Source organism: Electrophorus electricus, chromosome 8 (assembly GCF_041902795.1).
Source record: "Electrophorus electricus isolate QZ-2024a chromosome 8, ASM4190279v1, whole genome shotgun sequence".
NCBI lineage: Eukaryota > Metazoa > Chordata > Actinopteri > Gymnotiformes > Gymnotidae > Electrophorus > Electrophorus electricus.
The window spans coordinates 9,068,688-9,095,807 of NC_137504.1; the positions used below are offsets into that span (position 1 = coordinate 9,068,688).

General features: G+C 37.1%; 2 protein-coding genes across 6 annotated transcripts; one reads left to right on the forward strand and one right to left on the reverse strand.

Annotated features, from left to right (window-relative positions):
* The first annotated feature begins 4,756 nt into the window (after positions 1-4,756).
* phka1b (phosphorylase kinase, alpha 1b (muscle)) lies at positions 4,757-14,785 on the forward strand. The gene is given in 30 exon segments (XM_081719023.1): positions 4,757-4,786; positions 5,124-5,222; positions 5,537-5,683; positions 5,812-5,865; positions 6,063-6,119; positions 6,122-6,190; positions 6,501-6,596; positions 6,769-6,876; positions 7,072-7,150; positions 7,322-7,432; positions 7,435-7,461; positions 8,748-8,857; positions 8,984-9,128; positions 9,216-9,294; positions 9,374-9,444; positions 9,627-9,767; positions 10,227-10,303; positions 10,423-10,568; positions 10,671-10,824; positions 11,048-11,135; positions 11,276-11,350; positions 11,446-11,574; positions 11,914-12,015; positions 12,144-12,259; positions 12,344-12,388; positions 12,550-12,711; positions 12,799-12,852; positions 12,974-13,174; positions 13,458-13,482; positions 14,646-14,785. Coding segments are annotated over 30 exon segments (2,937 nt in total).
* Positions 14,786-15,086: 301 nt separating this feature from the next.
* On the reverse strand, positions 15,087-27,093 carry LOC113575261 (phosphatidylinositol-binding clathrin assembly protein). 5 transcript variants are annotated; one of them, XM_027006686.3, is made up of 20 exons: positions 26,664-27,093; positions 26,276-26,479; positions 24,224-24,366; positions 23,780-23,855; positions 23,582-23,684; positions 23,313-23,406; positions 22,910-23,021; positions 22,630-22,736; positions 21,505-21,546; positions 19,104-19,189; positions 18,592-18,640; positions 18,260-18,402; positions 17,968-18,065; positions 17,555-17,671; positions 17,436-17,463; positions 16,733-16,865; positions 16,495-16,518; positions 16,296-16,352; positions 15,976-16,092; positions 15,087-15,768 (listed from the first exon to the last, which is right to left on the reverse strand). In XM_027006686.3, exons 2-20 carry the CDS (start codon positions 26,403-26,405, stop codon positions 15,754-15,756), a joined length of 1,674 nt encoding a protein of 557 aa, XP_026862487.1. In that variant the 5' UTR covers positions 26,406-26,479; positions 26,664-27,093; the 3' UTR covers positions 15,087-15,753. The 5 variants fall into 5 exon arrangements, with proteins under 5 accessions (XP_026862487.1, XP_026862479.1, XP_026862505.1 ...); XM_027006678.3 differs by having other exon boundaries at positions 26,276-26,505; XM_027006704.3 differs by having other exon boundaries at positions 17,555-17,626; positions 26,276-27,093.
* Between the last annotated feature and the right edge of the window lie 27 nt (positions 27,094-27,120).

The window sequence follows — 27,120 nt, forward strand, 5'->3', positions numbered from 1 at the left end:
AACTCAGAAATTAGCTGACTTATGATAACTTGTCTTGTTCTCTGCATAGTTGTGTAATGTCATTATGTAGTGTAATGTAATGAATACTTTTCAATTCAAGTAGCATTCTTCACTAGTTTTATGAACAGCATTTATAGTGCAGTATTTACAATGCAGATGTATATTAAAAGCATCCAGCCAACGTCTTCCCTTTGGAACACCAAGTCACTCATGAAGGAGGCCAATAAAGATTGACACAGTTTAGAAAGTATACAGTTCAACCAATCAGCTGACTATAGTGGTGCCAGCAGTGGTGGATTATAAATTACAGCTGATTGCAGCTCATAAGATACAACTTGAGTGTATCTGATAAAGTGTCCACTTAGTGTATTCATAATGTTTTTGGACTAATCACATAACTTTGTGGTTTTGGATCCAGTTGTACAAAAAGAACGATTGGGCAATGTGCACTTTTGCCTGGAAAGTCGTTTCTTTGTGTGTGTGTGTGTGTGTGTGTGTGTGTGTGTGTGTGTGTGTGTGTGTGTGTGAGTGTGTCACAGAGAGCTGCAGAAGTTTATAGTTTATATGTGTACATACTTTGTGAATAATTAGTGCATATATTTATAAATGTATGGTAAGTATAAATACAGAAAATCCTTGGTTATGTGGAGAACACATTTTAATATGGATGACCTCAGTATAACCAACATACCAGCACAAAGAATTAGCTAACCACTTCATTCTGTTTCAGACCTGTGCCACAAAGAACATGATGACATAGTAGACAGTCCATGCAGACAATGAATGACAGGAATAGCTGAAATAATTTCCATTTTCCATTATATGTTTATACAAATATGAACCACAAAGTATTATTGGTTGAAAATTAATGCATTAATATACACCAAAGAGATTGGATTAGATTGTAAGAGGTTTGTTATTGGAAAAGAAATCACAAAACACATAAACACTAGTGTGACTTTTGTGTAAGCAGTAAAAGGAACATTATGTTCTGACACAGGACATTTGGACTCCATCTGAACCTTGCCTAGTTTTGTATTCAGGATTCAGAATTTGGCTGAATAATGCTTCATTTTTATTCATCATGCACAAATTTACTTGGAGTGTGACATTGTGGTTTATGCAGTCCAGTGAAAGTCTGCAGAAAACAAGCTTTAGGTAAGCAAATTCTTAAAAAGGACATACAATAAACACAAATATATGTAATAAGTGTCATATCTGTGGGGAAAACCTAGTGGAGTTTAACAAAAATAGTACAGAGCAGAAATTTAGAGATGTGGAATATCGATACCACAGGGAATTCTATTGGTGACTTGATGGTGGTGAGCGAACATGTGTGTCCTCAAGATTCTCCAAAGAACATTTCATGACGTCTAAAACTGTTTTAAGACTTATTGTCTAAAGGGCAATTGCTTATGCAATTAAATCATCTTAAATCATCAGTGAACTATCATGTGGATTGGGGTCAAAGTTATCTTCAGTTACATGGATTTTGTAACAGGTTTTAGAGAAAAATATACAAAATCTTATAATCCATAGTACAATGCTGCCTCGCTGAGTTACAAACTTGGCTTTTTTGCTGTGATATAAATGTGTTCCTATTTGTGTGCACGCCATCAGAATATGTAACATTTCACCGTATGTTTCAAAAGCCTAATAACAAGAAATTACTGGCTGCCACTGTAGGTCTTATCTCAACCATCAAATATTTGCCCAACATGTGATTTCACCGTGGCCATCAGAGTGAGGAGGGTGGAAGAGGGGAAAGAAGGGTGACAGGGTAGAGTCTTGCTCTGTGGGCTTTTAAAGGCAGCCACGGTTCCTAGCTTCAGCCGATCTCTACATCTCTCAAGCAGCTATAAGATCTTATGCCCGTCAGCCTCTATAAGTCAGCCTCCGACATGCAAGTGCATAGCCAGGCAGTACTTGGACTGTGTCTATTGGCTTTGATTTTTTCAGTGCATCCGGTAATCTTGATTCTTTTACCCATATCTTTATGGCCTTTCTAAGTTGAGAGAGACTGTCAGTGGGGACCGTAAACTAGTGCATTGAACTGTTGTTTTACTTGTTGTTTTATTCATTTTCAAATGAGGATATTACCCTGATACATTACTTCAATGTAAAATAATTTCTTGCTTTACACTTTTCTTCTCAAGAAAAATTCTGCAAGCTGCCCTGTTTCGAAGCTTCTTCTTCTAGAACAACTATTTGCTCAGTATTGACATTAGTATGTGTTTTTAGGTATTCAGTGCACCAGCCCTAACCTCTGAAGCAACATCAAGTCTTCAGAAGTCAGATACTGTACTGCACCGTAAGGCTCGCATGACACCTGTGTGGAGAATCTTGGCAAGTAAACCACGTGGCGCTTACTGTCACGACCATATAGAGTGTTCTACGGGACTGTGCAGGTAAAGGAAGAGTTTGATCATTTCTTAGAAGACATCATTTTATCATTACAGATTGCTTATGTATATTTGCATATATATGTCTTTAATAATCTTTATTTAGTACTGGAATATCTATTTTTGAATTTGTAATAAAAAAAAACTAATCAAAAACTATATATTGCTAATTGTCCATAGGAATGGCTTTTGCTCTTTCAACAAGCCCGTTCATTCATAACACATCTGGACAGCCACAGAAGTAATGAACAGAATTACACATCTGCTACTCCAGTTATTAAAATGCACAAAGGATTCAAATAACATGTTTAGATGTTAAGGTATGAGTAGATTTATAATACAAATTCTAGAACTAAATACGGAAAACAAAAGTATTTTTATTGATTTTGAGTGGATAGCTTTAAGGATCCTTTTGGACAGTAAATGCAGCAACAGCAACAAAATGTTTTGTACAACTTATAAACTGCTTCTTTATTTTAAAGAATTAATGAAAAAAAAAAAATCAACCAGTGCAGTATTACACAGATTTCAAAAAGGAGGGCAGTTTTATATTGATATTGTAAGCAGTCTGTGATCTGAATGTAGCTATATGATTAATCATGTGCTTAATAATCATCCTGAAAGAATTTTGTATTTGCTGTATCTGTATCTGTATTTACATTTTTTGCAATTTTCATATTTTGTTTATCCCCAAAGTATCTTGGTTATTTATGTGATTGTTAATTTTGATTGTACTGTACCTGAAACCTTTAGAACATGTATTTGGGGTCTTAGGATCTAAGTGTAATAATAATGCATTTTGTTTATAGGAGCCTCTCAAGACACTCAAGGACAGCTTACAAACACATTAAAAAAGCAACAGAACAGCAATATATCAATAAACTTCAATAAACCAAATAAAGAAGCAGTATAAAATAATAAGTTAGTATAACACATGAGTATAAAAACACCATATGTGTAGACTTAATTTAAATATAACCATTAGGGTCAGGGTCAAACTGAATAAGATAGCTTGAAAAGGTATGTCTGAAGGCAGGATTTGATGTTAGGGAGTCAGTGTTACATGTATCTTGTGTGAGAGAGTTCCAGAGGCGAGGAGGTATGGTGAGACAGATGGAGGAGGACACATTAGCTATAATTAATGTATTGAAGGAGGACATGGTAGCTCTAATACATGTAATAAAATTTATATTTATACCTATCTTACTAAGATGAATAGCAATTATAAGTTATTCCAACATAATATATTAATGATGTTTAAGTTATGGTCTGTGTTAAATGGTGAATGGTATCTGTGGAATGGGTTTAATTTCCTGCATCTGAGGAATTAAATTATTTGCACAAGATTGTACTGTAAAGGTACTGTTACTGTAGTACTGTTAATGGCCTTCTCTATGTATGTATACAATGTACAGGTGCCTTGTGTAATAAACAGAAGTATACATTTTTCAATTACTAATTCTCTGTGGAACCACTGTTAACATAGTGTGACTTTTGTTTATTTCTTCATACTTCTGAATCCCATGTGCAATAAACAACTGATATCAATCTCAAATTAATATTCCAAGTATTTTTTTTCCTAGATATTATGTGGGTGCTTTATTTGAAAATTCCGTATTGTATATTAATTATATTTGTAGGCCTTGTAGTTGCAATACCACAACAATTATGAAGCAAACTAGGTATGACAACATGACAATGCTAAGAGCCAGCACTCAGTGACATTTGGTTAGTGTTATGTATTGTGTAATACACTCAGTAACAGTAACAGTGTAATAACACATTAATTCTTTAGAATTAGAATTTATTAGAATTTATTCTGTATCAATTGCTGATCTAGTTTCCATTATTTATTTACAAAATCTAATTGTGTTTTTAATGAGTATTGTACACTGTAATTAACAGTGCTTTTACTCTATAATGCAAAGTAAGGTAATGTATTGTAATTTGTAATGTTTCCCATTGACAACACATTAACATTAAGGATAAATGGCAGGTAAACTTGTAAGTTATTTTACATTTTCTGTTATGATGTAACTTACCATTGCTGTTGTGACATAACATGATTAAAGTCATGTCGTAATAACCTTGGCCTATTCATTTTTTATTGATATTACACTTTAATTTGACACTATAATTTTTAAACTTGGTATGGAGTGTAACAGATAGGCATATGGGTGGTCAGGGTGTCCCCTCTCCCAGACTCTGACATTTGCTTGTCTCACATGCCTGATAAATGATAATGTAACATAAGGTGCTTAGAAGCCCTTTAGAGAGAATGTTAGCAAGGTTTGGAGCTAAACATCATGAGAAGTCGCAGTAATTCTCAAGTGAAACTTGACAATTATGCACGAATGGTTCAAAAAACAATACTCTGTGACCAGGTAAGATAATATTTTTTTTTCCATTGATGACTAGAAAAGGATAAAGTTCAGTAGGTATAGAATGTTACCAGTTATAAACTGCTGCTGTGCTTGTGTCTTGGTCATTAAATGGCCGTGGTTTCTTATACTGTTTCTGTTCAACCTATATGTCTCCTAGGTATCTTAGTTTTGGTGGTATTACTCTGAAAACTATATATAGACTATTTATAATATATATATATATATAGAAGGTCATAACAATCAAAGCTCACAGCTCACTTTTTCATTCTCGCCTCACTTTTTTGCCTCACTTTTCCACTTTTTCACTCTCATCTCTCTTTTTCTCTTTTTTTTTTAGGCTGCTCTGGAGGCCTTGGATGGACTGAACCTTTTTGGTGGCAATGGTGGCCCAGAGTCAGTAGTTCATGCTTTAGCTGATGACATACAGTGCTGCCAAGTAAGTGTCTGTTTTATCCCTCCCACACATAACATATAGGAGAGGAGGTCCCAAATTATTTCAGCTGTACTGTAATTCAGTGTATTTCCTGTCTCTGTAGCTTGTGATAGTTAATGCTTCAATTACCTTCTTAACCTCTTATTAATCATAAGGTATATTATTCAGTAACTAGAGGGAATTATTCAGTTGCACTGAAATTTGAATTTGAAAGGTATGTAGTTACACAATTGAGGAATAAGAGTCTTGACCCACTAGTAGGTTCTCAGAAAGTAAGGCATTAATGCTTTATTGTCTCCTCCATGGTCTCTTAACAGTCTATCCTGAGCTCGATACTGCCTAGGGCATCCACATCCAAAGAAGTGGACGCTGGTGTACTGTCCATTATCTCATACCCAGCCTTTGCTGTAGAGGACACTGACACTGTTAATATTACTAAGGAGGACTTTATTTCCAGACTACAGGTTATAATGAAATCTGAGTCCAACCAAAAAAGCAGCTTATTAGTAAAAAATATTTATTAGTACTTGTGTGTGGATTTTTTTTGTTTGTTTATTTTTCTTCAAATGTACATCACTTTCTTCTTTCATAGGGAAGATATGGATGCTGTCGTTTCCTCAGAGATGGTCACAAAACCCCAAAAGAGGTGAAATCAGTAATAATCTATTTTGTGTTTTATGTGCATGCGTTTTTAAGACTGAATTACGAATACATTATTTATGTTTCAGAACATTCTATTTTTTTTCCTAGGCAGTCTTAGTCTTGCATAAAAGCTTCCAAAGGTGAAAAGATAAAGACATGTGTGGTATTAGACAAAACTGGACATTTTACATGTTTATTAAGGACCCCAATCAATTATACTATGAGTCATCCGAGCTGAAGCGCTTTGAAAACATGGTGAATGGTGTGAATGGCCGGTGTTTTGGACTTGTCTCACCTTAGATGGAATTTTCATCAATAATGTCGAACAGGTGAGCAATTTGTCCTACTGCTGCAGTTTAGCATGATAGAAATAATAAACTTTGAAAACTAAGAAGGGTCTTCAAATGGTAGTAAGTTTGTGGAAAAAAGGGGATGAAAATGGCCTGGATGAGGACAGTGGGTTTACATTAATCTAAAACGGTCAGTTACGGTGTTCTGATTTGAAAGCACAGAGTCTCAAGAGATTACAGCAAAAATACTTTGGTAAAAACCACTATGCATTTTGGGGAATTATAAATGCATTTATTTAGAAAATGATATTGTATTTGTTTCCATGTGTCTGTCTGGTGTATACTACAGGTGCAGGAGTACAGAGATGCATTAGAAGCCATTATGATCAAAGGCAAAGATGGCCTGCGTCTTGCTCCTGAGCTTTATGCTGTTCCTCCAGATAAGGTAAGTACAGTGAGAAAAATACAGTCAAATATGTACCTAACAGAATAATCACAAGTACAAATAAAACATTGTAGGACCTAAAGAGTGTCAGATAGGCAACCTCTCTAAGAAGGATAACTGGTTTATTTCAAGAGTCCTTGAATTCTAACACTGTTTGTTTAATTTGAATAAGGTGGATGAAGAATATGTCAGTCCTCACACTGTGGAACGAGTGCCAGTGGGAATATGCCCTCTGAAATGGGGCCAGTCACTTTATATTTTGGGTAACTTGTTGACAGAGGTACTGTGAAATCGGTTGTGTCTTGGTGCCTCATATGTGTAATCTGTAATTATTCTTTCATCTTGGCTAATTATATAAAAATATCTATTGCAGTTTTTTTCTGAAGAATTGAGGTACACTCACATGAAACAGTCTCGACATGATCAATGGGAAAGAAAAATCATCTGAATGCCTTTATTTATATCGATCTATTAGGGATTCTTAGCAGCTGGAGAGATTGATCCACTCAACAGACGCCTAACCACTATACCCAAACCTGATGTTGTGGTTCAGGGTAAATAACAGTGTTAAAATGTATGGTAACAATGCCATGTTGTTTAAGAGTACATATTATGTCTGCAAATGCAACTTCCTACAATTTTACCCAACATTTTGCTCTTGTGTTTATTGCTTAGCAATTTGTGTTTTAATATACAAGTACAGTGTCTTGTGGTCATGGTATGAGTTTAAAGTTCCATCTCTTTTTCTATCTTGGCTGAGACAGAGGAAATAAAACAGCTCCTGCAGAACCATGGTATTGACTCTGAGACTCTGGAGGACATCCATCCAATCAGAGTCCACTTAGTCACATCTATGCCAGACTGGGTAAACAAGGAACAAACAAATATATAATATACACAGGGTGAAAGTTTACTATGGTCTTCCTAAAAGAATGGTGAAGCAAAAAAAAAAAGAAGAATTTACACACACAATTTAACTTACCGCATATACGATCAAACTGCCAAGACATGACTGTCTGGTGCCCAGTGTTATGGTTATTATTTTCCCCTATGAGGCTAATGTAGGTAACAAGTCCTCGAAGCTATTTAATCTAAAACATGGGCTGTGCGAACAAATGGAGGCTAGGACAAATCAGATGCGTACAAGCACAACACAGGATATGATCATAAACAGCGACAATACTAAACAAACACGAGTTTTAAATACAAAGCAAGTGGAGGGGTAACTTAGGGAAACAAGAAACAGCCGAAACTAATGAAATAGAGAAAACTAAATCAAGGACAGTAACAGGAACAGAGAAAATGAAACAAGGACGCTAGACAGGGAAACCATTAAAAATATATACATTATACATTCAAATATATAATTTCATTTAAGCAATGTTACACTCGAGGTCTTGCTTTTATACTGAATATCAGCACAGCTGATGATAATCGTAGCCTGCTGATATTCAGTATAACTGCACGACCTTGAGTGTGATATTCCCTTTATACAACAGTTCTACAAGCACCATGTATTAGTTAACAATAATACAAATAATAATAATACAAATACATAATGACAAATGAATCTGATTTGTTTGTTCATTTTATTATTATTATTATTTTATTTGGCTCCACCAACACAAATAATTATGCAAAAGGACTGAGACTGTTATACTCTATATCACCACTCATGGAATGTCTCTTGTCCAGTCAAATTATTTGGTCTGACTAACTGTTGCATAATTTTATATTGATTTTTGTAAAATAGTATAGATTTACATTATTGTACACTTTTGGCTTCCCTGTACAATTTAGCCTTTATTTAGCCTGGAATTTAACTGAATCCAGTTATCCAGTATGGCTGCACCCAAAATATCACAGCAGCCTGCAGAACTCTGTAGTTCTGTTCATTTCTATAGATTACAGTATGTCATTCTGAATCACATCAAGGTGAGGCAATTCACAATGTGACGTACTGGCTTGTTTATATATGAAAAAGATTTTGGGTGAAATAGCTTCCCATTGTCACCAACTCAATAAACCTTGTAGCTCGAGCACAAAATCAAATAAGAAAACATGAGACCAAATATGTTTTAGCTAATTAATAAAATTTGGGGTAAGTGGGAAATAATGTCTTTTTATTTTTGCCAAATCATGCCTTCATAGGCCATAATCAAAGGCTAGGCTTGACGTGGAGACCCTACCGCTGCATTGGTGTGCTGGGGACATCAAAATTCTACATCATACGGAATACAATTTTTTCTTTTACCCCTCAAGTGAGTAAACTTGAAAATCATATAAAATGCTGTTAGTGAACAGTGCTTTAGTTGTATCAAATATACAATTCTCCGATTTTACATGTGGTCTGGTATCATATGTTTTGATTTATGTATTGCATTCAGTTTATAGACCCCTAACAGTTTTACTTGGCTTTGGATAATAAGATGATTGTGGAGAGGCTTCGTATTGACATCTCCTACCTCTGCTCATGCTAGAGATTGACTGGGAGGCCTACTGTCGCTTTTCCAATCTCACATAGAATGCTTAGTGAGTCTTCACTCTGCACTTCAGAATAAACTCAGCAACCACTGATAAAGCATGGAGAATGACACTTGTTGATTTTGGTACATTCAGGTGACGATCAAAAACAAATGGACCCTGCTGTACTGGCTACCCTGAAAAAGCTACAGGATGGTTACTATGGAAGAGCAAGGTAATGTCTTAGATGGTACTTGCCAGAACTGGAAAAATATGCAAAACTTTATATGAAAATATCTGACTGATACATCCAGGGTGAAGACTGGGAAGTGGGCAGCATTTCTGGACACATCCTGTTGTGCTCATCTCACATTCATGGACTGTGGTGAGTGCACATTATTTTCTGGATTTTTCTATCACATTTCAGCTCCTTGTAGAAGAAGATGTGGATTTGACAATGTTTTGACAAGATCACTTTGTGCCTGCCACTCATTTAATTCTTTTGAGAGAGTCAGCTGATTTGCACACTTTTTGCTTTGCTATACTGCATTGCTTTGGTTCTCTCAGAGAAAGATGACCTGCTTGCTGTTCCCCAGCAGAGTCCCATCAGTGCCATTGAAGAAGGACTCAACTGCTTTAAAGCTGCAGCGAGAAAGACTCGAGACATGGTGTCTCTGGTTCACAAGGCCAAAGTACTAAACACAGACAGTGAGTTTAGAGTTGCTACTTTTGACTGACATAAAACCTCCACACTGCACCTAACTAAATAAATGATTAGGACATATTTCCCACAAATCAAGACACCTAGGCACTTGGTACATGGCAAAATCAATTACACACCCACAGACAGTGGAATATCCACTCTCCAGATCATGGACAATTAACACTAGATCAAAGTTCCTAAAATGTACATCAAATAAAATAAAAACAACAACAACAACAAAAAAAAAACTCAGGACATTTAGTGTCTTGGGAAAGCAATACATTTTTTGGATAACCCTGAAAAATATATATTCATATGAGAATATTGGGATTGGTGAGATCAGAAACCCACCATATTCATCTTATGTAAACATTGTTTTATTTAACACTACAGTTTTACTTGCAGAGCGGCTTAGAACTTGTAACATTTAGAATTTGTAACACTTTGTTGACATCCTTTCACAGATGTGCATATGTACCTTCCCACTAAAGTATTCCGTGACCCACCACCAATCCTTCACCTTCTGAATAATGAAAGTCAGGTAAATTGAAATAAATCTGTCCAAAATGTATGTTGATTTTAATTTGTGTGTAGTCAATAAACTGTCTCTTTCACCTTTTTTCTTTTTTTCTTTTTTTTTTTTTTTTTACCTCTGATTAGGTCCCTCAGACAGGAGTCAGTCCTTCAGTTAATCTGCCCAGAGATGTGAGTGGTATGATTGACTTTTCAGCCCTGGTGCAGATGTTGAAACAAAGCCAAAACCTGCAAGATCAGGCTGATATCTTGTACATCTTTTATAAGGACAAGTGAGAACCCGGGCCCCTCTGTGCACAGTGAAATTACTGTGTGGGACATTATATAATACCTGGCTTTTGGGAAAGCTGAAATGTCTTTAGATGTGTTTTCAGAGGTATGGATTGGGATACCAGGCTGCATGGTAAAGGCTGGACAGTGAAGCGACTTCTGAGTGACTTGTACGAAAAGGCAGGCAATCTGAGACACTGGGGCCTTCTTCGAATGGTGTGTGGTGTGCTCCGCAGGAGAGTTGAAGAACTGGATGAGGTGATTGCTATTTGAATGCGACTGATCACAGATTGGTTGTTTTTTTATTTTACTCACTGTAACAGAACTTAAACTGTGCTCTGTAGTAGAACCTAAACAGAATAATAATGGTCCTAAATTAGCAAAAAACTGCCGAAAAGCTATACTGACAACTACATAACATAACACTGAATATTTTGTTGGATATAATTTAATTGGCTTCTGTGTTATTGGCTAATACCAGGCTTGTACAGACTTGCTTTCACACCAGAAACATCTGACAGTGGGTCTTCCTCCTGAACCACGAGAGAAAACTATATCAGTGTCAGTTCACAGCATACAAAAAAAAAACCCCAAAAACAAACAAACCCACACACACATGCACAAACATATACAAAATAGACATATTGTATACAATACAATAGATATTACCTGGTCAAACATTCATTTACTTGAATTTTTCTTATTTCCACACCAGACAAGCTAGCAAGGCTTATTGATAAAGCTAGTGAAAAGAACCTCACAATTGCAATCCTCACTCAGGTTGGCCTTTCCTTTAATCACTCCCTTTATCTATCAAAGTTCATCCACTTTTTGATCTTAAAAATGGAAGTACTGAAACTTGTGTGCCTGATTGGCAAGAGATAATGGTCTTCCTGGGCATGAGCATCCGAACCCAGCCAAAACTTTTCAATGAAATGTTTCGCCTCCGGATTGGTCTCATTATCCAGGTTATGGCCACAGAACTGGCTGAGTCCCTAAAATGCTCTGGTATTTACTTAGCACAGTGGTAACAAATGCATGCACTACAACAGATTTTGTTTTCAGTTACCAACAGTGGCATAGGTTTCATTTCAGCTTTGGGAGGGACACTGCTCACACCGCCCAACCTAACACATTATATGAGTAGTGTTAGCAGGAACCATTGGGGGGCCCATTCCCCTGCTGGCCCCCAAAACTGCATCTATGCATTGTAGGAAAAGCATTGTAGGAAATATGGTGTGGTGTTTTTGATTAGGTGTTCAGTGAATAGAGTGAATATTATTTATGTTCTCATGGGAGAGCCTAGTCAACAATACTGGAGCATCTATTGTTTTGGTTCAACATAAGGTAAGGAGGCTACAGAGAGTTTGATAAACCTAAGCCCATCTGAGCTGAAAAACCTTCTCCTTCACATCCTCAGAGGCAAAGAGTTTGGGGTCCAGAGAAGCAGTGAGTTTGTTCATTCATTATTTGATCGTCATTGCAAGTTGGAAACACATTCTGTTTCAGATCCTGTATCTGTGATTGTTGATGTGCTTTTATAGATATTAGCAATTTATGTCTTCTTTTTGAGTCAGTGTGCTGAACTGGAAATTTTGTAAGCCCAGCCATCTCTATCTATGACAAGAGTAAACATGGTTCTGGTAAAGATCAGATGAAAGGCAGCAGCAAGCCAAAGTCTGACATCAAGCTGGTAAGAGTGTATGATTTGGTACCACTCTCTCTGATTAATGAAAAAACTAACCTATCGCTAATGTCTCTTTTTCTATATTTTTAGCCCTTATCAGTGCATTCTTTGGATATCGACAATATTGAATCAGGGGTGAGTACTGTGTGAGATCAAAAACCAGTAAGGGCTAATTTAGTAAAGTTGTTAAGAAATGCTCAAAGGTACTAGTGAATAATGCTTTGGCACTATTTTGCCATGAAATTATTTTAAATGTTGATCATGAGAGGATCATAACATGTTCTATTATATTTTAGAGGTACAAACCCCCAGTAATTGAGTCATTTCAAAGTTCATTAGGAGCAACTATAGTGTGTGACAGCAGACAAGGCCAGTGGCTTCGCCGTTGACGCCTAGATGGAGCTCTCAACAGAGTACCTGTGGGATTCTACCAAAAGGTCTGGAAGATACTGCAGAAGGTTAGTTAAGCCATGCCACAGTAATTTTAGACACTAGCTCTGTGGAGCTACTGAACTGTAAAATCCTGTTTTTCTTTTAATTTGTAGTGTCATGGGCTCTCCATTGAGGGCTTTGTCCTTCCATCATCAACTACAAGAGAGGTAATACAACAACTTAGTGAGTTTTTGTTGGCTTTGTACAGTTTTATGTGTCTCCTGTAAAAAGGTATTGTGAAATTATATCTCTTTAGTATAAGTGCCAATGTTTTGTTCACTAAATCAGATGACCCCAGGTGAAATCAAATTTGTGGTGCATGTGGAGACAGTGCTAAACTGCATTCCACAACCAGAGTATAGGCAGCTGTTGGTGGAGACAATCCTGGTGCTGACCATGATGAGTGAGGTTGACATTCCAAGTGTGGGAAGTATCATTCACGTGGAAAAGATTGCGCAAATGGCCAGCGACATGTTCTCTAAAGACCAGGTTTGGCTCACACGCATATTTATCAACCTATGTCAGATAGGGAGCCCAGCTGAGACATAATAACTCTCTGCTCTAAAAATTAACAATGTAAATATTTGTGAATAAAAAACAAGTTAAAATAACCAATAATGTAAACTCTAATAAATAACATGGCAAGTTCTAGAATATACACTGAATAAAGCAAAGGGGTCAACTAAAACTCCTACTAAATTCAGAACAATGACCTAAAATTGCTGCATTTGACAGGTGGCTTTGTTATTTAGTGACAGATAATGTAATTTAGGGGACTTTTGAAAATCTTTTCAAAGGTGTGGCATTTCAAATTCTAAATGCCCTTTGACCAAATGACTGAACATTTCTAAAATAAGTCTTATTTGTGAATAAATGAGCATTACTGTTAAAAGAGATTAAATATATGAAGTCTGCAACAGGACCTTGTAAATAAATAATGAGATATGCTGCCTCCTTTCTGCTTTCCTATACAATTCACAATGGTTAGTGTGAAAATAGTACCTAGCAATTATTTTAAGTGCATTATGATATAAGACTCTAAATATTTAAAAACAGAAATGGTTTCATACTTATAAATTATAATTGTAATCAACTCCTGACATTTAGATTGCCTGAACAGCAAGAGACATATTCTCAATAAAGCCTAACTTAGAAAGGCTTTTTATAAGCTCTTAACAGGTGTTTCAAAGGGTCTATCACTTAATATTTGTGGATATTTATAGGAAGATTTTTGTTCAATATAGACATCATTTAAGGTATGAATATAAATATTTTTGGATATGTCTACAGTCATGCTGTAAATATACTAAGGATCATACGTTAGGATGAAATAAAGGGCATCACATATTGCCTCCCAGTCACCAGAGGGAGAAATTCTTTCAAGGTTTTGCCACCTTCCAAAATGAAACTAGCCTGTTTGAAATGACCTCCAAATAATGATTTAGCCTTTTTTGATCAAATGATATCTGTTCATAATATGCTTCAACTTTACCCAATCATCAGCAAAGCCCCTATATCGTGGAACTGGCAAAGACTAATAGTCACCAAGCTCAGATGCAAATCACGATGAAACATCTAATGTGACTTGGAAAAGGAAATGTTTACTAAATACCACTAATAATGGTAATACAAGAAAGCCTGCTCATTAAAGTTTCTTTCTAAGAGTTCTAGGATCTTTGTATTCATAGGCTTTCTTCAATTATGTGATCATACAAACCAAAGCATGACGCGCAACCTTTGTTAAAAAAAAAAAGAAAAAAAGATTGATTTAAGGCGAATTAGAACAAATGTTTAAAAAATAAGAATAATACAATTTGTGCCAAATATCCTAATTTCCCTGGGATCATTAGTTTTGATATTTGTAAAAAGTAGGTGTTTTCCTTCCAGAAAAATATCCACTTCCTCTTAAAATGACTGACAGACACCATATCTACTCTATTGCTGAAAGACCTTGGAGCAGTCTCCTGGAAAGAGATCATCTGCAGGTTGCTTTATGACAGTGCACCTAGTAGCTGCTTTGGAAGCATGACCTAACTGTATAAAGCTGTAGCCACTTATGTTGGGGATTTCGTTCCTACTGGGTCCTGTGCTGTCCAGTGAAACACCAAGTTTGAGATTAAGTTGTTTTTGCTTGATTAAAACTGCAGTAACAAAATGTCCAATATTTAAGTTGATAAATAATGAAAAGGCCAGATTCATGGGTGTACAATCTAAAGATGGAGCAATGTATATATTTTATAATCCATACGCTTGTGAATTCTGATTGTATTTATCCCCCATTTAAGGCTTTCTCATTTTAAAGGATTTTCAGTAAGGTATTGGATAGGTCAATATATGACCTACATTCTAAACAGTCAGTAATAGTTAAATATCTAATAAAACAGAATTATACACACAAGCATACTGCTGTATTTGTTTTTAATCCATACAGCCATACCTTTACCATACCTGAATGAAACATTACAAGTTACTGTATGCAGAAACAGCTTTAACTTGTAAGGTGAAGTCCAAAATGTTTAGGGACAAGACAAATGTACAAAAAAGTGACCTGTACACATTTCTTCAAGACTCAGGAATTTGGGAGGCCCACAACTGTGGCATGATGAACACTGACAGTGGTTGGTTTGAAACACTATTCAGGCAATGTGCATACAAAACCGTGGCTTGGTTCAGACATTATAAACATTGATTCAAGTGTGCACGATTACAACAATCACTTTTCCAAAGGGAGTGGGGTTGGGCAGAGGGCTTGACATCATGACATTGTTTCATTCCACCGCAATTCACTATACACCGTCATTCCATTTGCATCAGTCAGTGACATCATCTAAGAGGGCCATCTAGAAACACTAGATTTGACACTTAAAAACTAAAGATAACATGTAAAATGACAGGACTATGTAATGTTGTCGGGCAGGGTATGCTACAAACACACAGCATAAGGGTAAAATGGCACATGAACATGTCAGTCTCTAAACCATTTTTCTTGTCTGCTTTGTCATATTTGGTTTTGGGTTGGTTGATGTTTTTCCTCTGGCGCTACTGTCAGTCCAATGTTCTCCTCAGTGCTACATGAAGTGCATCTGGAAATAAGGAAATACATGTTTGCTCAAAACAATGTTTTGGCAAAAAAAAAAAAAAACAACAACTGCAACCTTCACAACTGCAACCTTTCATTAAACAGGATATAGCATAGGCATAAAAAAATATGGAAAAACAAGATAAAATACATGGTATCTAAAGTTATCATTATGGTAAGTCAGTTGCTTTGGGCCAATAAAATACAGTACCTGAGTTCCGGGGACAGGGGTGAAGGGGTTGGTGGTGCGGAGCACAGGCTGGTTGTACATCACAGGCTGGGGTGCCATTAAGGGGACTGAACCCATCTGGCCCATGGGAGGAGGAATCTATGAAAAATCAAACCCAGATATTGTAACGGTTTGCAAAAGAAACTGTAGAATATAACATTATTACTAATATTAATGAAAATGTTCAATTCTTCTTTTAACTGTCATTTGGGGCAGTTTAAGGGTTTATGTCAAGAGATTACAGCACACAAGAAATGTCAATAAATCTAAGCAATGTTTCTTTTTTTCTCAAAAAATCCTACCATCCCATATACAGGCACTTGGGGGGTTGTCATTGGAAATGCTACCGGAGCTGGTGCCTAAAAGGTAGAATGTAAAAGGTAGAATGAATATATATATGACAAATCTAATAAGTTAATAAGTTAGTGCATATTAATGGAAAACAAAAAAAGAAACAAGCAAAAAAAATACATTAGAAAAGAAATCAGTGAGGGGCCTTACATAGCCAGTATAAATCATTCCATTCTGCAGCAAATACATAGAAAAAGAAAGGAAGAGGTAGAGAGTTAGCTTGCATTGTACATTTTTTATTTGTACTGAGATAAACACAAATTCTAAGCCACTGTTTTCATTATGTTTTCTCCTTTGTTTCAATTGTGTGACACTGTTCAAAAAACCTCTGATGATACACTGATAAGAGTGCAAGACTCATTCAGGTTTATAGAGCAAATGGTTTTACCATCTGTGGCACAGGGATGGGAGCAGGGGCCAGGTGAGTGTGGCCCCACGAGGCAGTCCCACTCATCGCTTTAGACTGCCAGTGAGAGGCTCCTGCGGTTTTCTTCTCCAGGTGGGTCCACTGCATCTCTGGCCTAACAAATGTAGCATGGAACAACTTCACTAATTCAAAAATTATTTAAAAGCTGCTTAGTCCTGTGTACACAGTACTAGGTAAAACCTAGAGGTTTCAAATAGCTTGTTTTTGTCTCTTCATATTCATGGAAGAGTCTGATTAATGTACATATATTAATCATAAGAAAACTTCATACTTGAACATTAAGTTTTGTGAAAATAAGTAATTGTTAGGATCTACAAAGTGTTCCCAGGAGTTTAATGACAAGATAATAAACCATTTTCTCTCTATCCCTCTCTTTTTTTAATGTAGCTATTTATGATAGCCAAAAGTAAAATGCATTACATCTCACTGTGTTGATTAAGCTGAACAGAGAGCAGACAGCTTGCCATCTAGACCATTATTCAGTATATCACTAGTGGTTATAGTGTGTTTGACAGCACTCTCTGACATTAGAGAAAGAGTTTTTGAACATAAAACAGTTGCACTTCAACTGAAACCTGCTAGTTGGCAGCCAATTTAGCCTTATCCCGGCCCATTTACACAAATTACTACATACAACTTTACAAGAAAATAGCTAAATTCTTACTTTTTGGGTGGGGGTCCAAAGTGCAAATCTATGATGAATAAAACACAAAACATTTTCAGACAGAAAATATACAAAAAGGTAGACTGAATAAATGCAGGGGGAATGAATAAAAGACCTACTGCCCACTAGATTGGCCAAAGAGGAGTCCAGGTCATTAGTCAGTAACTTTCCTCCATTGTGGAGTTGTGTGCCTTGGCCGTGGACCTGTGAAGAGATACTGGGCTTCAGCAGGGGTCCTAGCGAAAAAATAACCTAAAGCAGGAAAAAGATTAAAACAGAGAGAGTAGACAGAGGGGCAAGAAAGAGAGAGTGGTTACTTATGTCCTTCTCTGAACCTATAAGCTATTAGACTGAGCTATGTACTTTTTACTCACCCAGAGAAGTACCAGCCATGCAGAGTAAATTGCATGAGAGGGAAAAAAGGTTAAATTATATGGTTATCACTTATATATGAACATTTTCCTTTTAAAAGTGAAAATTAATGTGTGCAAAAGTCTGTCTGAATGTTTGCGACATTGGAAGTAGCTCTCACCTCCCCAGCCGTTGTTATTGGCTGGTAGGGTGGTGGTCTGAACGGGAATGCTGAGGTTGTGTTGGACATCGAAATGATCACTGGTATAATTGTGCACACTGTTGATGTCAAAGTACAGGGTCACAAAAATGTTATATTTTCTGGATTTTGTATCATTGTTAAACTAGAATTCTTTGAAGTGAATACCATGTAGTAACAATATACTCATTTTAAATTATCCATGGCCACCCCTCTGAATTAGAATAAGATGTAAGCAGCCATAGCGTGGACAGCATGGGCAGGAGTTTTGTACCCGTTTGTGATAGGTAGGTCTGGTGGGCTGGAGAGGAGCTCAGTGGTACCACTGCTTGTGCAGCTGCTATTGGCACTGCCCACAGACTGTCCACTGGGGGAGACTGTTGGGGTCTGCATACCAATATCTTTGAGTTGTACTCCCTGGGGGCAAGGTTTTAGATGATAAATGTATCAATAAATACTTCATACTGACCGGATTTTCTATTTATACTGTCATTTAACATATTCAGAAATGTAAAAGAAGCAATCAAGTACATTTAAGAGAAGCATTATACTGAAAGCTCTTTGAAAAGTTAGACAAGAGAGAAACAAAAGTGAAAAAGAATTCACCTTTGTTGGCTGTAATCTGTTGCTTTCCGCCTCCTGCTGCTTCTCATCCCTGTAGATGGGAAAGATAAAAAACAATAAGACTGTCTAGAAGCAGAGATGCAGATGCTAATCTAAAAAACAGGAGGCAACAGTAAATGCTTCAGATTAGCTCTCCTTCAGAACTGCCTGTAACATTAGACAGGCATTTTTCAGTTTAAGGGTCTATATCATAAGGCTCCTTCGATTTATCTGTTTTTCTTAATAATTGTGGTTTACTACTGTAAATGAGAATCTGATTCAGTATGATCATATTTGTGTAGAATATTCTCACTGAATGCATTATGGGAATCGGTTTTACAATGCGCATCAGGAAAACCCATTTCACACTTCCATAATGAGTATTTCTGTCCTGGAGGAGTAGAACTGAGGCTTCTGTAAGCACCTACAGGTACAATGAGGACAAGTTTCACTGTGAGTGCCTATTTTACTTGGTGAACCCTGTTACTCTAATAAACTGCTTCAGGGTAAAATACCTGTTGACAGTAGAAAGCTCTTTGCTTTTTTTTCCCTCCAGAGAGGCCAGGTGTTGTTCCAGAGCTTGTAAGAGACTGCTTGGGGCCTGGTGGTGGTTTCAATGGAGGACAAAAGAGGGATTTCAGTCACACCAGGAATATGTAAACAGAGTACAGTATTCTATTTCTTACACAGTCACACAGAATCAGACAAAAACATGAACCTATAGTCCTACAGTCACCACACACCACATATAATACATATGTGTGCACAGGCACACTGAGACTGTCTCTCTCTCTCTCTTTCTCTCTGTCACATGCACAGACACACACACACAAATATAGACATACATAGACACACACACACACACACATATATACATACATACATATACATATATACATACATATATATATATATATATATATATATATATATATATATATATATACACACACACACATATATACATATACATATATATATATATATATATATATATATATATATATATATATATATATACATATACACACAGACACACACACACACAGAGAGTCACAAAAGGAAGGTCTGCATTACTGAGATAACCTAATAGTGTTTATGAGCCTCTGAAATTAAAGGGAGACAAAGCAAAAAGGATTCAGGTAGGAGGCGCTTATACATGCAAAATGTGTTATTTCCCATGCAAGTTTTCTGATACTTCATACACGGCTTGTGGTGAAAACAGAGCTCAAGGACCTCTCAAAGGGTGGTTCAGACTATGAGACACAAGTACTAGGCTGACCTACAAGAAGGAGGTCTTTTCTGACCATGCAGAGGATTTCAAAATGCACAGATAGAAGAAGCCACAGCAGAACCTGGTAACCTTTGGATTCCACCTGGATTTCAATTTAATGATTGCATTGCAGCAAATAAAATACACCAGTCTTTTTTTTAGTTTGTGTACTGTGATTTGAAATTGCTCAGTGAAGATCTTCAAGGAGGGTAATACAAAAACATTTGGAAGCCAAAGCAGGTTATTGTGAGAAAGGCGAATGCTGGATGAGAACATGGGTCATTTGGCAAGTGAAGTACATTTTCTCCTACAGACCATAACCAGTAACCTCTACTGGCTTACAAAAAAACATTCACTCTTCAGAGAAAGGTTTTGTTCTTACACAACATTTGCCTTTCAATCTGGAATGTGTCCACTATGCATGCCAATCTGAGGAAGGATTTCCATGAATAACAAAAGAACAGATTTCTCAGACAAACAGCTCTAAGGAAGAGACAATACAAGGAAAAGCTCACTGAGAAATCTGAAACATATGCAACAAACAACAGGCTATTCAAAAAAGAGAATAAAAAGTAGCAAGAAGTTAAGGAAAAGGGTAACATGGCTGTAGGAGTGCACAAAAGGCCATGATGTCTATCTAATGAGTGTTCATGTGGATATTGCATAGGCCTTCTGAATACTGCTGCAGCTTCAGTAAACAAGGTACTCCTTCCATTTAAAATGTTCTGACATGGTTAAGTACCACTGTGTAGTATGCCAGCCCAAGGCCTTCAGGAGTCCCTGCCTGATGTAAATGAAAATGTCAAAAATGCCGAATGGTGGCAAACTGAAGGGGGAGATGTATGCCCAGCAACCCTCTGTCAGTTGGTGTAATTGGCATGAGAAGCAAAGTCCAGCACAAACTGTAGGCCTATTTTTGCCGTCATTGCTGACTATAATGCTCAGATGGTGCCAGGCAGAGTTTTGTCCCCTGCTCCAGTTTTAAGGCATTCTTCTAATTGTGCACATTCACTGCTCTTCCTGGAGCTATTCAAGCAGACTCCCCTACTAGTGCAGAGATATATGGCAATGGTGAGTGCCTAAAGTTTAAGAGCTGTCTGCAATTGGTGACTGCCATACCCATGATGGGATACAAGTCACAAACAGCAAGTCAAGGGTTCACTGGCACAAACACCATTTAGCTATATATCAATCAGTATTGGAATTAGAAGCGATCAAATTTCTCATGGATTAACCAGTAAGAAATGGTAGCTTTCAGTAAGAAAGAGCAAGCACTAAATCTCAATGAGACGGTACCTCAATAGCCTTAAATGGCTTTCATTCCTAAAAAAATGCTGAGCTAGTAAACATGGCAACAATCAAGGCATTGGCTTTAAGTTAGAGCTTCTCTGAGGTTCAAAGAGACCAGCTTTAGTACCCATTTACCTCTGATGAAAACAGAAAATGCAAAACAGCACATCAGATTCCCAGGGAGAGCGCGGGTATGGAGTAAGTTTCTGGAAGCCCCTATCCTAAAAGTCTGACAGATGAGGGATAAATCATAAAGGAATGGAGTCTGGGTATGGGAGTCTATGGGGTGAGGTGATGATGAGAGTTTAGGGTGAAACCACATGGGAGAAATTGAGATGAAATGTGCCACTAACCTGTGAGAGATCTGGGATGTCAACCTGATCAATTCCAACTTGCTGTGACACAAAAAAGGAAAGGAGGGAGGAGAACGGAAAACAAAATGTGAAACAAAAAAGGTAAAAAAAACAAAACAGAACAGAGGTATGTGGAGGAAGTAGGAAGAAATATAAAGGAAAAGAGCCATTACTCCATGCAGTGAGTGTGAGTGTTAAAGAAAAAATGGACAAGTGAATGTACACAGAGATAGACATCAAGATTTTGGAGGTTGGTTTAATGGGTGATAAAACACTGAAATGCCACTTTTAGGTCATGTGAACGAAGATGAAAGACTCATATGACTAGGCGAGAAACATCCAAAAGAAACACACAACTAATGTTGACTTTGAAAAAAAGACAAGAAAAAATGGCATACACACATTGTTATACAAATAAAGAAATGCGCTCTTAAAGTCAACTTTAGTCTGTTTTTGGATAGTACTGCACCCAGTTCCTGAAGAGACATATTACTCAGCCAAAAGAGAAAGAGAAAACAAAATCTAGAAATCAAGAAGGATGTGCTTAGTATTTGTCCACAATATATCTTCATACACAGCAAAAAAATATGCTCTATAAATAAAAGAAAAAAGGTCTAGCCATCAAAATGCAGCACAGTTGCCAAAAAGCATGATTTCTTTGAATGTGTAACATCTCATTTTCTAAACTCAGCGTGTCAAGTATACATCACTATTTAGTGCAGGTTTAGCCATGCAGCATTAAGATATGAAACTTCACAAAAATGCTCACTGCCTTGTCATTAGCCAATCACAGTCAGTGATTTGCAATATCGACAACTGTGGCCTACATTTGGATTGCATAACTTAAAAGTCAAAACACTGTTGGCAAATTTAAGTTGTAAGACTGAACACTTGGTCTTCATCTGAATAACAAAGCATTGTTCTTAGTGTTGCTGAGAGGGACAGATAGATTGAGAGACATCTCGCTATCACATGCAGTGCAGGCACCAGAACAGGCAGCATGAAGGGGAACCTTTGATAAAAGTTGAACCGGAAGGCAAAGGGTTGCAGTCATCAAAAAAAAGGGGGGCCTGCATGGTAAAGCCCAATCAACCCATGCACTGAGAGTATTTAGAAGCGTTTTACCTCTGCCACTTTGAGAAACTCTGAGAGCTTGGTCATCCTGGTAAGAAACCGCTTGTATATTTCCAGGGCCTCTTTACACTGATGCTTCTTCATATCAAAATACTTCTCTTTGAAGTGAAAAACAGGGTTTATTATAACAGCTCTTTGCTGAGTATTTCACACATTCCAAAAACCTCTTCAGCATATACTACAATGTGATAAATGATTAACCACTGTAAAACTTTCATATAATGAAAATAATACAAACCACTGTAGCGTTGATGGGAATGTACTGTTTTACCTAGAAGGTTAATGACACCCTCATTGTAAGCAGCAAAGATGCGGATAGAATCCTTGAAGAGTAGCATGAAGGCACCATTGATCACACCATTGGTCAGTTCATTAGAGCTGGCCTAGAGCGAAGTAATACTCTTAAGCACACTTCTAAGCATGTTCTTGTAGGTTCCTTAAATCTGACGGGTTGTTATTTGCAGTTTTAGAACTAATGGTGATAAATTATTGATAATAATATAATACAGTTTTACAACTTAAAAATTCATACGGTCTAAAAGCTTCTGCTTGAGTTTTTTGCTTTTGCTGTAACAATGTATGCATCAGTTTTAGCTAAATTCTGAAATTACTTGTTTTTTCTCTTTGCCCATATTCCAATGTTTTAGATCTCAGACAACTAGCATGACATCTACCTCAAAGTCCAGGAGGGCATCCAGCTGGTTCTGAATGATTGGGAGAGTCTTCATCAGCTTTTCTGTGCTCATGGTGCGCATCACTCCATCAATCCTACAGAGAAGTGAGAGCTTACAGGAGGTTGTACAAAAGAAGAAAATTGTAGGAGGTTTGTATTTACATGTTCATGCCTATCAGGTCCGTTCTCATTACAAAGGTGTTAATCACCCCTTTCTGATTCACTGGGCCTTTGGAAACAATCCCATTAAAATGAAATAAACCTACTCACCCTCTCTTCATCTTGGTGAAGTCAACTGCTACCAGTCGATAGGACATTGCTCGCTCATTAAGGTATCTGCTGTATCGTCTGATGTAGGTGGACATGTTATAACCTAGTACAGAATACATTGTAAATGTAACTGAACTATCTAAATCAAATGTCAAGGGAGATCCCTACAGAATGGTCTCATGTTTAAGACTTACCCACCTTGTAATGCACCTTTATCTATGAAATTATTCAGATTAAAGAGTGTGCTTCTGGATGCAAGGTACTGGATAAACCTCTGTTTAGAAGGAAAGATATAAAACATTTGACTTAGTACCACTTTCAATATATCTATCAATATAAAACATCAATACAGAATGGAAAATTAAAACAATACTTTTTAGTCAGATTACATCAGTCAGAATAAAATAAAAACATCATGTTTAAACATTATAACCTTCTTATCAGCTAAGAAGAACACAGTGTTTCTGAATCTTCACTTTGCTTTATTCACATTTATAAATATATTTACATCTTAAATCCTTAAATTGAACTAAAAACCTTACAGCACTTTAGCACAAAAAAAGAAAGAATAAATAAATTAATTAATAAATAACCATCACCCATGAAATACAAAGCAGTACACTAAGGCAGTTGACATCTTACCTCATTGCCATACATCATGAGATGGTGTGTGGTGATAAGGGTCTTGAACACCACAACCCAGCTTTGATTGGATGTCCTCTCAATCAGCGTGTCAGCCAAATGAGGTATACTCACACTCAGCTCATTGGTGCAGTGCATCAAATCTAGACATTGTACAGAGACACAGATACAAAGAGGGCACTTCATAATAAAGTCACAAGTATATATTGAGGCACTTATACATGGAAACACATATGTCCCACTGTATTTTTGTAGAATAGCAAGTGTTTAATACAGACAAGCTTATTTCCTTATATCAGGGATTCTCAGCTCAGTCCAAGGGTAGCCAGAACAGGCTTTTCATCTGCTCCCGCTCCTCATGCACATTAACCAGATAGTCAAGGGCTACATAGCTTTTTCTTACCTGGCCAAGGTATACTGGGAGCTGCAACTGCATGAAAACTTGATATGGCTGAGGGGGTTGCCAAGAACTGGATTGAAGTCCACTGCCTTATATCCCTCAGGCATATCTGTGTTCTGAACCTGACAGCTGAATTGATTACCTGGTCCTTTAATCGACTTCACTCAGAGGTTATTTGTGAATTTAAGGAAAGCTTATTTTGACTTGTTAAGTTTGGTCCCCAGAAACCTCCACAGCTGGGCCTTTTTTAAATGTAAAAAGCAAAGAATGGAAATATATTTTTTATTTATATTTAATTCACTTTGGGAGACCACGCATATGAAATACCTTACAATTTCTGGTCATTAAAGTATGGGAAAATTATAATGTTCATATAGGCCCAGAAACTATTTATTCATGGTACAGTAATTGAGGACATTTTGAGGGAAAGGTAAACTGATAGGGAGGAGAGGGGTACAATGTTCCCATACCCTGGAACATGCTGAAGAGGGGCACAATGTTCCTTTACCCTGGAACATGCTGAAGAGGGGCACAATGTTTCCTTACCCTAGAGCATGATGGTTAAGTGCCCTTACTCAAGGGCACAATGTAATTTCCACAGTGTGAGTGGAGGGACCTCAGAACATGTCGATCCACTACCCAATCCTTCAGCACTAGTGCAGTTTTTGGCTAGGATTGATTCAGGATTAAACTCTCTGGATTAATATCACCTACTGTTCTGCTTGCTGGCAAGGTTAGTTTAACCCTTGAACTAATAAAAGTCAGAATAAACAGAATAATCAAGTATTTCTCTGCATGAACATGATGGAAACTTGAGGGACACATTGGGGGGAGATTTTACAATGAATTAATTAATGAATAAGTGAACATGCAAACATTTAACATGTAGTATGAGTAAATTGTTCTGGTAATTTAGAATCCAAATTCTAATTAGGCATATATCGAAATATGGTGAGCCTAAGCACCTCTGTATTGGATGTCCTAAGGCTATTAATGACTGTGAAACACTGAAAAGCTCTAGCAAATATAAATACAAAATATAAGTACAAAAGACAATGATATAATGTTATATATAAACAAATAAATAGTTTTGTCTTAACATACCAATAGTGTATGGTCTTTTCTAATGGTCAACTAGTTCTGAAATGACAAGCTCCTGCTTAAGCTTCTCACTACCTGAAAGACCTACTTAAGGCTATATGTTTATAATAAGACACATACATTAAATCAAACAAACCCAGCCAGCCTATATACATCTACAAATTTACGTCATGACATTTCTCAAATCAATGCAGCACTGATCCTTACAATGAGGCCCCACACTCAGTGTTGTCTGCATACTGCTGGCCAGTGTTCATTAAGACGCCTATGGTATACTTAAGGCTTCCAGTACTGGATCCTGCAAGTGCAGTTTGTATGATCTTTGATATAGGCTATTCTGACCTTCAATAAAATTGATATTCTGTATGATAATCGCTGTTCATTAATAATCCAAAAATATTTTAACTGTACAGAATATGTTGTAAATACCGACAGAAAATACACAAGATCAGAGTCAAATAAAGGCCAAATCACTATCGCTTAACCTCGTTACAAAGCGATAATGCGAAATGAATCGGTTGACATTTTGAAGGGCTATCTACTTAACCTACAATCAAGGTGCTTCTTCTTGGGTGCGCTGACTTCGTGCGTCGTGGCCTTGCAGACGGCTTTGCTGATGGCCGATCCAGTCATGCTGTGCTGAGCCGCGGCGATCCGGTCCGTGATGGACTGTCCCGACATATTATGTTTTTCAATAAATCGTCTTTCAATAAATGTATTCACTGCAGGGGTGGGGAGTCCACTTAGTCGGTTTTCTGTGTGCACAGAACGGGAGCCTATCCTGATACGGACCCGAAACGAGAGGATGCACTGACATTCAGATAACTGGGTACCAGTAAAGAGACAATCAAGGGCAAATGATTGCGCGTTGATATGATTAGTCCACCGTTACAAATAAAGCAAAAGCAAATCGAAATTTCGTTGTTTAAATGGACCTACCCTTAATACGTGCAATAGGACATCACTATGGTGATTGCTACCCTCCCGTGTCGCCGGTTAACCATGTAATTGCTGCGTGAATAAGACTGATTTCGGATTCCAAAAATAAAACAAGTCGAATCAAAACCAAATTAAGTTGGTGGTTTAATAACGTCCAACTCGTAAGGTAGCAGCAAAATACGGCCCAATTCACATTATAGCTACTGGTAGCCACATCGCAGAATTTGATTAGGCTAGCTACTTAGTATCATTTTCAAATTCCTTCAGCCTCCTTCCTGAAATTTCTAAGATGTTTAAAATGCGAAAGATTATATATTTCTCTAAATGGCAGCTGCACTGTTATTGTTCCTAACCATGCAAATTCAACATCTCGTCGATGACATATTTCACAGAGGAATAATTTCAGTTTTCCTACAGTTATCTGCCGGACGCTCCGCGCAAAATGGCAGTAGCGAAA